The 13,092-nt window shown below is 31.1% G+C and overlaps 1 protein-coding gene across 1 annotated transcript in view; it reads left to right on the forward strand.

The window, feature by feature from the left end:
• Window positions 1-13,092, forward strand: part of LOC148280129 (fat-like cadherin-related tumor suppressor homolog) — a 64,465-nt gene that overhangs the window by 22,563 nt on the left and 28,810 nt on the right. The window contains exons 4-7 of the mRNA XM_088228880.1: window positions 2,393-2,607; window positions 9,342-9,452; window positions 11,455-11,607; window positions 12,421-12,634. Coding sequence (XP_088085006.1) covers window positions 2,393-2,607; window positions 9,342-9,452; window positions 11,455-11,607; window positions 12,421-12,634 — 693 coding nt within the window. The remainder of the gene's footprint in view (window positions 1-2,392; window positions 2,608-9,341; window positions 9,453-11,454; window positions 11,608-12,420; window positions 12,635-13,092) is intronic.

The following is a 13,092-nucleotide window of genomic DNA, read 5'->3' on the forward strand; positions in this document are numbered from 1 at the left end:
ATTTTGTATATATAGTCCCGACTTAATAATATAATGTTTTATGTTTATAACCTTATAGTAAAAATACGTTACTCGCTTATAGAGTCGCTCATACCGATAAAAAACATTATATGATTATCAATCACGAAGTTAACTACAGTTTACAGCAGTTCAACGGGCCGTAGGTACTCAAGCCGAGAGTTGCAAGCGCAAACTGAAACTGAAACTTTGGAACGCTTTTGTTCTATGCAATAGTGCGAAAGGGCGTTTCTTTAAGCGGCTAGCGAATTTTTATTCCGAGTTTACAAAAGTAATTTAATTTCAATAATATATCATTATTCATTTTGGTTGTCGCAATAACCGACTTACAAAATGCTAAACAGCAAAAAAAAACATCAATATGGAATTTAATTAGTTGCATTTTTTTAACGTTATTTATTAATTTTAGATTTTATTAATGTTCTTGAAAAATTACTAATTATTGGTCTTATGCCTTTAGATTTTATCTTTTTCGGAATAATGATTAATTTTTGTGATAAGTATTATTGATAGAAGATGTCAATATGTGAGAGCACGGTGCTGGGAACAAAATGATACCACTGGCTACTGGTCGCCTAAGCTCTTAACCGCGAAATTAGGTTAGCTCTAGTCTACTTGATATTACAGTAGGTTTCTTTGTACCACGGCCCCGGTTACACTGGTATCTTCAATTGTTTATAAAGTTAAATCGAATTTTCCGTACGACAATTTGTATATTTGTATGTTTTGAAACTTGAAGTATTTTTGTCGGTAACTGAGGATTGAGGATCGTTTTTTCAAAACGCGATATTCGTCCCACATGGCGATTAAAAAAATATATTGTGAATCCGAGTCAATATCGAGACGCATCGATTGCCCGAAAAAACTCACCATATCACGCTAAAAACCGACTTCAAAAAATATAGAAGTCTTATCGTGTATATTAATATAAAAGTATTAAATATAAAATAAAATTATAAACTATATATAAATTATCAATCAGATTACCTTCAAACCTAAGGCCTAAAAAAAATTGTTCATGTGATTTGACGTGAATCACGAAAAACCCTCTCTGAAAATGACGTTTCAAGCGAATGTCGAGTTTTGAAAAAACGGTCCTCAATTAGACATATATATTTCAAAAACAATTTTGTATGAATATTCAATTTTGCATACGCAAAGTTCTATTTTCTTCATAGACAATTGAATATAACTCTGTGAACAATGTTTTGAGTTTTCCTAATTTTTATAGACAAGGACTGGATTCAACCCCCTAGGGAGCTGTTAATATTAACATATTACAACAGACATGAAGAACATTTTACAGAAGGAAATATAGGAGTCTAGGCATCCACAGGGCTTATGACCTGTCGTTGGCTGGTTTAAGTGGCCACTTTTCACACTGTGTAACACTCATCATTCTGCCTGTATTTGAACATCTATATTCCTTCGACTCTTCCATCTGTTGACGTTTTTGAAGTTAAAAAGCTGAAACCTTTATTGTTGCGGGTGAGATTCATCTGATTGAATTATTTCACCTACATTCTAGGCAACGCCTGAAAATATTTTTCAATTTTTATACTTCTTCTTGGACCAGGTAGATTATCTCTCTTCGACTCTGTTAACTTCCCATTGTAATCGTGGCCTAGACTTACAAATGTTAACTATAATCTAGCAAACAAAAGTACAGATTATTTTTTTTCCAATTAGGTTTAAGACTATCGACAAAATAGCTTCGATTGACATCACTCTCGGCTAAGTAGATATTTATATACAATTAAAACACTGCGCTGTAAGAAATTGTTACTACACAATATGTTCCGATTTTGACTTAGTTAATTAGTAGAATTGCTCTGATTTACTTCGATTCTTATCACCTTCGCCAATAGACTTTTCGTGAATCCATTTGGTATTAAATGATGGACAATTGAGATTAGCGGGATTATCGAGATTGGCTGCATTAAGCCCAAACAAGACCATAATTCCTAAGTTAGAGTATGGAATGTAGGAAATGTATAATGTAAGCTTTTTGTTTTTTTGGTAGGTATTTAAATCTCAGCGCAAAGACATTTTGCAAAATGAACATAAAATGAAAATATCAATTTATTGCAACAGAGAGGTAAACTATTGTTTAGCAGGGAATACGAAAGTCTCGCCACTTACAGGGCTTATGATCTGTCATAATCTGACATACTCCAAAAATTGTTGATGTATGATAATATCAACTTAACCATGACTTCATATCCCCTCAGAGATTTTAATTGCGTTTAATTAATTACTTTTTTATAAGAATTCCACAGATTTTTACGCTATTAAATATATCGATTAATGCAATTTACTTCTGTAATTCGATATAATGTAGAGTAGGATCGTAATTTAATTAATGCATTTCAAGGGATGATATCGACAACTGGTCGCCGCCTGGACCGCGAAAGCCAATCGCAGCACTCTCTGGAGGTGCAGGTATCTGATGGAGGAGACCCTCAACTGCTCTCCAGCACCAGGGTCCAGATAGACATCACGGACATCAACGACCACTCTCCCGTCTTCCTGGAGCAGTACTACTCCGTCAGGGTCCCCGCTGGGAAGAAACACAACCCTCGATTCCAGGTCTGTAGAACAAAACCTATTTTATAACCGCATTCGGGTAACGTCAAAATCACGAATTTGCAAAAACAGGGTTTTGAGATGTTGACGCTTAAAGTAAAACTGGATAATTATATTTCAACGAGGAAGTTCAGTACTACGGGAAACTGATTAAAAAAATTGTTAACGTAAATAAAAACGCGGTAAAAATTACAGCATTTGTAAAATGTATTTTTATTAATAAATGAAGAAAAAAAATTTATACGTTCTTATGATTTACACAAATATTTAAATTTTGTGTCCATTTTCAGTTTAATTGTACGGTGAAGCATCTCTAAAATGTATGAACAAATTAATTAAAATGAACTACTTGGAAACGTCACAGGTTTAGGTGAACAATAACCAATCAGCTATAGCGTTGTTATGTGTTGTGATAAATTTTCGGTTTCCGGGTAGCCTTGTATTTGGACAGGTACAAGGTTTTCCTTTTGAATGTCAAGGAAACTCACCGACTTTTCTAAATTACGAAACTTCAAAAATCAAAGCGTTGATAATACGACACATATTTTTTATTTTTTTTAAATGGCTTAGTTCAACAATCTTTTAACAAATAAAAAAACTTTTTTTTAAATCACTAAGCTTCCTCTTTGGATTTTAAAATTTATTTTTTATTTTTTGTTTTTTTTACAATAAACATAATAATGAAACAGAGTATTAAAAAAATAAAGCATAATTACTTAGCAACGAAATACATATTAATAGAAAAATAGTAAACAAAAAAATCCCACAAAGGCATGGCCTGTTCGTGGGTATACAAGAAAATGTTAATGAATTTTTGCTCCTATAATAAATAATAGACAGTTATAATATTTTTGTGTAGCATAAGAAAGAAAAAATAAAATATCCTGTAAAAGATAATATGGTATTCTTTTTTTATAGTAATGATAGATGCTTTTAAATTTGCCCGAGCGATTACAATGATACAATACCGACCTTGTATCTTCAAGTTTTGACAGTTGTGGAAGGTATATACGTCGATATAGTCATCGAGGGCTCCCTTACCTAACGGTATATTTATCTACGCATCTTAACGACTGGGAAATGATAAGAACAATTTCTTCGGTGTCCGTTTGGCGAACAGTTGTTGTTTTGGTTGCGATTTGTATTTTAAATCATTTCGAGATGGCTTCTTTTTCGTATGTTTAAAACAAAAAAGATTTAGAAATAGTACAGATAAATTCATTTTCCACTTTCGTTTCGTAAGTTCGTTCGTATCTCGTATGTCTATTTCACTCTACCGCAATCAAAAGCGTATTTTGCTCTCGTTTCCGCCAAATGAACGTACACTCTGTGACTCTTGTGGTAACTACCCTGGTCTCATTGCACAATTTATTTGGTTCAAAACTAACATCTGCGATATATCTCAAAACTGTCCGAAATGTACATTCGTGACTTTGGCATTGGTAGTAGTTTGAAGTGTTAATGTAAAAGTTTTGACTGTTAAATCCCAACCGGGTATTTCTACTAACACGGCCCATAAATATTTACATTTTTATTTATTTTATATTTATTTATTTATTTAAAACTTCAAGTACAAAGAATAAGTTCTAAGTAAGTATATTTGTTATTTTACTGTGCATTAAAATTTAACTAACCAGTGTTTTCGACAGTTTTTTAGAATGTTCATTTTACTACCACAAAAGCGTTTAAATTAGCAACATTTTATAAAATGTATATTAAAATAAAACAAAAGTGTATCATCCCTGTTTAGTTAGAAAATAAAATAAATACATTATCATTAGGTTATTCATAACCAGATGTTGCTAGGTAGGTATTCATTTTCAAATTTGCTTATCAATGAAATAACATAATTTAAGTCTACAGTTTAAAAAAAAAATAGATAAATAAATAAGTATTTATGATAATTATAGAAATTGAAAATATTAATTATCTCTTTACAACTTCACTTTATAAAATAGTGCAATGATTTAAAACAAATTTATTTGTATAACTTCCAGAAGGTACCTATACTTTTTTGGTCATATAACTTTGGAATAGTCTGATTTTTTTTAATGTGCTAATCAGGCCTGAGCACTTCTTTTCGGACTGTTTTTGGTAGATAGGTTATTTGGAAGATTGTATAAGATTTAAGTTTTGAGTTAAAACTTATTTTACTTTTTGGTTCCTAATATTTTCTCGCGAAGTATTTTTTTAAGCTCTTCAGAAAGCTACCTGCTGCTTAAAATCTTTTAAGTGTGTTCGATTCGGAATCTAAGTTAAAAATGAAGTGATATACGAGTATACGAATGAAATCATCCATTAAGTAAACATGAAATTTCATTCGAAATTTAAAAAAAAATGGTTGCTTCAATAGATTTGTTTTGATTGATTATTACCTACTAAGAAAATGCCGTCAATTTTGTAATATAACATTATTTATATCGATGTACTCGTATCTTTACACAAATAATTATATGTACCTAAATAATTACATTTTACATTTGAATATGTATTCTATACTATATTTAACACGTTAAAAAGTAAAACATAATTTGTTTTATGTATTTTTTAAAAAAAAGATTTTTTTTTTATATTTATTTATTTACTTTTTTTTTTTTTTTTAATTTTATTAAAAATATCATACTAGTATTATTATTTTGCTTTAATTTTTAATGTACTGATTAATTCAAATCAACAATAATTACTTATTGCCTACATCAGTGTTTTCCAACTTGTGGGTCGCGGTCGCAAACTAGGTCAAAGTAAAAATCAAGGGTTTTAGGTCCTACCTGAACTACAGTAAAAACTCGAAAGTTTCAGTGAAAACAGTTTTTCGAATCGCGGTTCTATTTTAGTTTCTATATCCACCATTGAAGAGAGCTTTAGTAACCACACACGGTAGGGATGTGACAAGTGGAATTATAATTTTAAAGCTTCCCTTGCCAGCTCTGGATATTTTTCTTTTCTCTTAATTTAGAAGACGTTAATTTTATGAGAATGAAATTCCAGCTCCTACCTTGCACTTGACTTCTAGATTAATAATAGCATCGTCACAGTATAAAGAAACTTTAATGCATCGTCATTAAATTTATTGACCTTCGAGTTTTTTTAAACAATTTTTTAACTCGTAATTTTTGTAATTTTTTGTGTATTCAAAATGGTTAGAAAACACTGACATACATAAAATTAATTAACATTAAAACTAATCATATTTAAATAATATTTTCCAGTATACTGTCTTGTTTATTCGGTCTTTGATGGTAAATAATAATGTAGATTATTTGTGATTTTGTACTCGGCATGGTTTGATTTAATTATTGACTATATGTTGGTTCAACATTTATTAAAGTAGGTACTTCTAAATCTAAGTAATTCTTCTAAAATTATTGATTGGTGTATTTACTGACTCGCTAATTAATTTTAAATAATGTAAATGTAACATTTCACATTTATATTTACTAAACAGTAGATTTTACATTTTGATTGACATACAATAATATGTCATAAGTTATACAATAATATGTATAACTTACGTTCTGATAAAAAATGTAAATAAAATAAACGTTGTTCATTCCACTACTTAGCTTTTATTACTCTGATGATTCCCGTTAGAGGCTGAAAGTGCTAATTTTTCTCTTAAACAAAGTGAAATTTTGTTAATTATTTAATACTAGCTTTTACCCATGGCTTTGCTCGCACAGTATTAGGGAGAAATTAGTTAGGTAATTAATTAGTTTTGTCGTTTACCAATAAGAATTTTCCCGTTGGAATAATATGAAGACCTGTAATAAAATTGGGCCTAAGCACCAGAAAAGTGAAAAAAAGTTACAAGGGTTTAAAGATATACTCAGTTTTTTTGGTATACAGCATATATTTTTTAATTCTTTAAAATGTGTACAAATGTGTAAGAAATAAGTTTAGTGAAAAATATATAGTAAAATATTATTTTAAAAGGGTATAAAATAACAAAGTAATTGAGAAGGCCTTAAGACCAACTGCTATTTCATTAGTCAGGCCTAAGTGCCTAGCGTAAAAACATAAAATCACCAACATCCATTAAAATGTCTGATTTTTAATTCAAGGATGCGTAAAACTAATAATTTTGAACAAAAAAATACATCATTTATAATGTAGGTATGTAAATTAAAAATAACAATTATTAATCAATGGAAAAAGATATCTATCATAACTCTCTACTGGAAAAGATTTTTGTAGAAATTTTTGTGTTCTTCAGAAGGCATATACTCGATCATGTTGAGTAAATCTTTTTTTTTCGTCCGTGATCCGGCTTTGGTAATCTAATTGGCGTAGTTTATAGGTTTTTATATCGCCAATTAGTTTATTTATTTTTAAATTTAATTAATTTATTACTTGTCTTAGCTCGTGAATAGTGGCTTTCTTGTCGTGGAAACAATTTAACATGCCCGATGACTTGGTTTTCGTCTTCAAGATCGAATTTTAGATATTTTTTCTTATTACCCCTTTTTCGGTGAGGGTAGTCTCTCCGCGTTTTTTTCTCTATTAGTAGGACTCGAATACCTTAATACTTACTCCAAATATATCAATAAAAGTGGCACGACAGACATTGACTACTTGACCATTGTCATTAGGGACAGTGTAATAAACAGTACACTGCCTTTTGCTTTCTGATGGGTTTTTGTATTTACCATTTCTCCGTCTTTTAATGTTTGAAATATGGAATAATCCCATTAAATATGCACTTTGCTTCAACCAGTCACCTGCTTCGTAAAATTATTTATGCAACTGCAGTTTTTGATCATAAAGAAGACTTTTACAGTCATTCTGGCACTTGCAAGTGAACTGAAAAAAAAAGTCAACTTTACGGAGGACTGTCAAAAATAACCCTAAATGCAATACTACAAATTATTTACCTGGGTGAATATGTATTTCACTTTTGACATTTCGAAAAGCCATATTTTTATCGCTTTCTTGCCAAAAAATAAATATTCACCCACCTATCTGATAATTTCGCAGGAGTAATTAGGAAAATGCCCAATGTTTCTTGTAAATTCATCTATAAAGCTATTAATCTTCTATATTATATATGAAATACATACTAAATTATACATGAATTTTAGTTAAAACGTTTGAATAAAATTTGTAAAATTTGGTATAACGGGGTCAATTTAGCACTTATTACAGCTATAAATATAGAAAAATCCTTTTAAAATCTCAGAATAAATAAGGCAAAATATCATGCAAATGAACTTAAAATACTCCGCTATTCTTAAAACTTTAGTAATTCACTCAAAGATTGTATTTTAAGCCGATATTTTTCCATACTAAAATAATTGAAATATCAGACGCCGTGCAATTCGAAAACGAAATTCGCCGACAATTATTTGGAATTCCCCATACAAACATAAAATTTTTGACAGCCGGTTCTTCATTTAAAAAATGGCAGAAAATATCACTCACTATTTGGTGATCGTGTTCACTCGATTTCTCCTCCCAGGCTACGTGCTTTGACCCCTGTGCACCTCAGACATCGTTTGCACATCCCTAGATTCTGAACGCTAGTTAAAACTTATCAAAAATTTGTCAAAACAGTTTTTAAAAACAAATCGGCTTACCGAAGTATTCGGAGGACTTATTGCTGGTACAATCACATTTTTAGTAGAACAATATTGTTTCCCTTGGGCTTTTAACTTTTTATTTTCACTTAACTTATTAAAACCACTTCTTTTCCGCTTTGTTGTAAAAGGCGTATCCGGATCACAAGTCTCGCGTCCAGCCATTTTGTATGAAATGCTTAGCGCTGCGATTAATCACGTAGGCCCTTATATGCGTTAATGGGTATTGTACTTAGGCTCCATCCCATATACATGACTTCAGATTGATATAAAATATTTTTTTCTGGTACATAAGTTCTAATTTGTGTTATTGGCATAGGCATATAGAACATTTCCTCATACTCAACGTAATTTTTTATTTTTTGGTATTTAAGCCCTATTTTATTACAGGTCTTCATATATCTATGTTTCTAAGTAGCTTGATCGATTGCCGGTCCTCTAACTATCACTATGATAAAAATATGACAATCCGTTAGTCTAGTGATGCAGTATGGTTATTCTGTTCACAAATCCAAAATCCTACTACAAAACCAAAACGAAAATCAAACTAACTATAGATAAAGCAAGTCAATTATACAAATTGAAAGAATTCATTTCAAATTGATTATTTTTGACATCTCACCTTACTGCGTATTTATTTTCAAATGATGTTACTCTTTATTGACATTCAACTTTTTTTTCAAATTTGGGATGAAAAGCAAGTATTCTGTATTACTTCTCACCTCTCCGGCTATTCCTATGCAAAAAAATATGTCAATCGATCGTTCCGTTGAGACGTGAATGAAGCACAAACAAACAAACAAATATACTTTCACATTTATAATATTAGTATGGATGGATGGAATCACAAAGCTGCTTCAATTACCAATTTTATAATAATTGCCTCATATAATATATCTTTTACAGATTTTACTGATAATAGACATTTACAGATGTAAACACATTTTTTTATTAATGCAACACAGCATTAAAATTTTAAGTGAAAGTAGCATGAAAACATTGTAATACAAATAACATACATTTTAGGTTTATTTTCTAAGTTGTGAAGTTTGAAATTTCTTGTTACCTTTTTTCTACCAATTTGAGTAGTTTGTGAAGTAAGGGTGATTTTGGTTTTCCTTTGGCATTGGCATTATGTGTGGCTTTTTTTGAAAAATATCCCAGAAGCGGTGGGATGCACAAGATGTAGAAGGTTCTGGAGACACCGTTCCTGACGAGGAATCCGCCCCTTGGGAGACGTATGATGGAGAGCCCCAGGGCCAAGCCCTACTCCGGGTAGGTTTCTGCACGACCTCAGCATGCATGGTCCTAGAATAGAAGCATGTTCAACAACAGGAACATCGATATGCAGAAATCATTCATATTATCAAATCGTCAATGGCAAAATCGCTAGTCTGCAAAAACACCATTTTGAGATGCTGAGGCTTAAAGTTTAACATTTTGACTATGAATCTATTTAATGTCTGATTTTACAATACCTTTCAGTGTTCGCTGTTTTGTTTAAAATTAACCCAAGTGGTATAAAAATATTTCAGAACTGGCCAAAACGCAGATACACGATTTTGTCATTGGCCTGAGATTTTCATCTAATTTTCGGGCAAACAAAAAGCTTTTATTATTTTAAGACTAAAAATTATACGTACATAATATGACAGTGGATGAAATACTCTTAATTGTTAGGTTATTCCAATTTATTGTATTTAGGTATCACTCGTCTTTCATTTCCATAATAAATTACAATGAACTTCCATTAAAAAAAGTTCTAACAAACTTTAATGTTTTACTTTCAATTCTCTAACATTTTACTAGAAATTTGCTATCACTAATAACCTGATCTCCAGAAGTTTTATTTTACTCGACAAATTTTAAACACTGAATTTCTATAAAATGTTCAAACATATATGGGGGAGCATTTAGCATAATCGGGGGGACACTGTTTTCTCATAGGATTCACTCAGCGGACACATTTTTCCCATAGGATACAACACTCATATGGACACACCACATCCTTTTCTTTTTTTTTAATACTTCTTCCGATTAACCTTATATATTTATTTTTTTATTTACACCAAAACAGGCCAGGAGGCCCAAGCACAGTAGGGAATTACAGCACAGAACATCCAGGCTTGAGAAAAAACGCTTTTTTTGTGTTCTCATTTGACTAAAATACTGGGACGCTTTTGTTACGGACTGTTTTTTGATAGAGGCACATATCTCCTCCTACTATATAATGACTTCAGTTTCGTGTAGGATATAGCCGTCTTTTCACTACCATTGTCATTTGAACTGATGGCTTAAGCCATTATTTCCTTAATGAGAGACAAATATAACGGCTACTGTTGGCTTGCCACGAACGTGTTAAGAATATTTAAACTTACTTTTAACTGCTAACTATTTCCTTTCTAGGTTTTTTACAAGTTATGTATAGTGAGGATATTGTGTAAAATATTTTTTACTTTCATTTATTATTTCTGTAGCATTAGACGTTTAATTTCATGATCTTGTTATCATTGTAGTGGTGATATTACTCTCAGTGCTCTTTTAATTTAGCTGTAAGAATATTTATACATATTGTAATGCTTTTTTTTATCACTATCACACCCGCACTACTTTTATTTAAATTTTGAATTTGCATTCTACATTTTATCTAAGTACATTAGACACAAGTTTCCTATGTCATATCACATCCATACCACTTTTTGCATGCAACTGTGAAAATGCATGATTCATGTTCAAGACTTCTTTGGAAACAGCATATTATACAGAAATATAATTTACAATATTGATACATTCGTTTTAGACCCTTAACTGAAAAACCTTAATTATATCTATATATTATATGTTGTATTTCACTTCTTACCATTTTTTGTTGTAATGAAATATTCAAAGGTATTTTAATATCTTCAAATGAAATATTATACAATTAATAATAAATGCAAGATCATCTTTCATTTGAAAATAAAAACTTTAATGCATGAAATGTCACATAAACATTAATGCAAAACCATATCATTAATTATATTTTATTTATCATGGGACTCAACATAGAGACCTGCATTATTTGATAAATATTTATTTAGGTTTCAAATTTATAAATATAAGTATTGAAAAAAATATCTGTCCAAAAAAAGAGCAATAGTTTTATTAAATTAAATTAAACATTTACTTTTTCTCTCCCTTCCCATTTAAAGTTATTTAAAATATCACTAAAGGACAATGAGTAGTGATCATATCTTAGTTATGACTATTCAATTAACCTAGTTATTTTTCATGGCAGGTCATTGCCTACGATGAAGACGAAGGCGAAAATGGAAACATCACATACAGCATCAAGTCCGGGAAGGGAAAAGCCAAGTTTCACATACACCCCAGGACTGGAGTCGTGGTATGCAACGCAGACTTAGAACCTGGAAGCTTTTACGAACTGAATGTAAGTTCGCAGAGCGTTTTACTTAAAAACACAAAATTATCGCTAATGATTATTTCATCCGGCAAAAAAATTACAAATCTATACATGTTTTTTTTTTATGTCCACCTTGTGACCGATGTTCAGCGCATTTGCCTACTGTGCAACAGATCTTGGGTTTGGTTAAATCCATCAAGTCCTATAAATCTTTAGCATACAATTAAATTACCCCACATTTTAGGAGATATAAACTGTTGTGTTTGTAAAAAGTTTATTTATTCTTTTACAATTTTTGTGTTTTTGTTTTTACATTAAAGATAATGTTCCCTCAGGGGTGTCCTGTGCCGAGGGAAACATTTAAAATTATTTTGAAACATGCCCCAAATAAATATTATACGTAATAAAATCACTGAAAAACTTACAAATAAAAACACTTTTTTTTACCTATTTGGCCTGATCCGCTCACTAATTCGTGCGAAAGTTGTGTTAGTTTTAAAATGTTAAGAAGTTTTCTGTTCTTAGTATTTTTTCAACAATGATGTTTCAGCAGTATGCCGACCAAATAACTAGTTAATGTAAAAATGTTTGTCTCTTATTTTTTCCCTTAAATTTTTACTGGCAAGCATGAAATGATTATTTTAATTGATGTGAACAAATTTATTTAAAAAAAAAATTATAAATTGAACTTTTTTCTTTTTAATTGAATTGGAGCACACCTTTATAAATTACATAAAGTAACTTGAGTAAACAAACCTGCTCTTTGTTTTTTTTTGGTTTCTTGCAAAGCATATTAGCACAAAGTAGATTTAAAATTTCTTTGACATTTTATTTTTTCAGATACGAGCTATCGACAATGGTACCCCACCGAAGGCCCAAACTGCAAGAGTTACAGTGGAAGTGGTTGCAATACCCGAAGAATCTCTTCATCCACCAAAGGTGAAGAGTTCTTCACAGACTATCAAGGTCACTGAGTCTGATAATGTTGGATTTCTGGTAGCACTCATTCAAGCTACTGATGAAGATAATGATACACTGTGGTATGATATTGTCGGTGAGTACGTTCAACTTTTATGAGATATTTTTAATTTATCACTCATTTTTGGCAAAGCTGCTTTTGTACTGTGTAACGAAATTTCACGACACTTAATTGTACTTGTACAGTGCTGACCCTTATGTATGTAAGCGAAGTATAGACTCGGAAGAACAAGAATTCATGTAGGCTGAATGATAAATGCGATCTCTCAGGTCTGTGCGTCGTAAAACTATGTACCTGCGATAGGTGCATTATGTTAGGCTGAGGTAATCATTATTGACGAAATCGAGAAAGGAGTTGTGCGTTAATTTGGACATGTAGAGCAAATGGGCGACCAAAGACATGGCATCACCAAAACAAGAAGATGGGCATGACAAAAGTGTGAAGAAGAATATGTATGAATGTAGAAGATGCAAGGTCTGTATGCAAAGACTTTGTATGATATGGCATTCTATCCTCTTTGCCTCTGATGGTTT

This window comes from Micrasema longulum, unplaced genomic scaffold (genome assembly GCF_059751315.1).
Source record: "Micrasema longulum isolate JH-2025_06_02 unplaced genomic scaffold, ASM5975131v1 h1tg000613l, whole genome shotgun sequence".
Lineage (NCBI taxonomy): Eukaryota > Metazoa > Arthropoda > Insecta > Trichoptera > Brachycentridae > Micrasema > Micrasema longulum.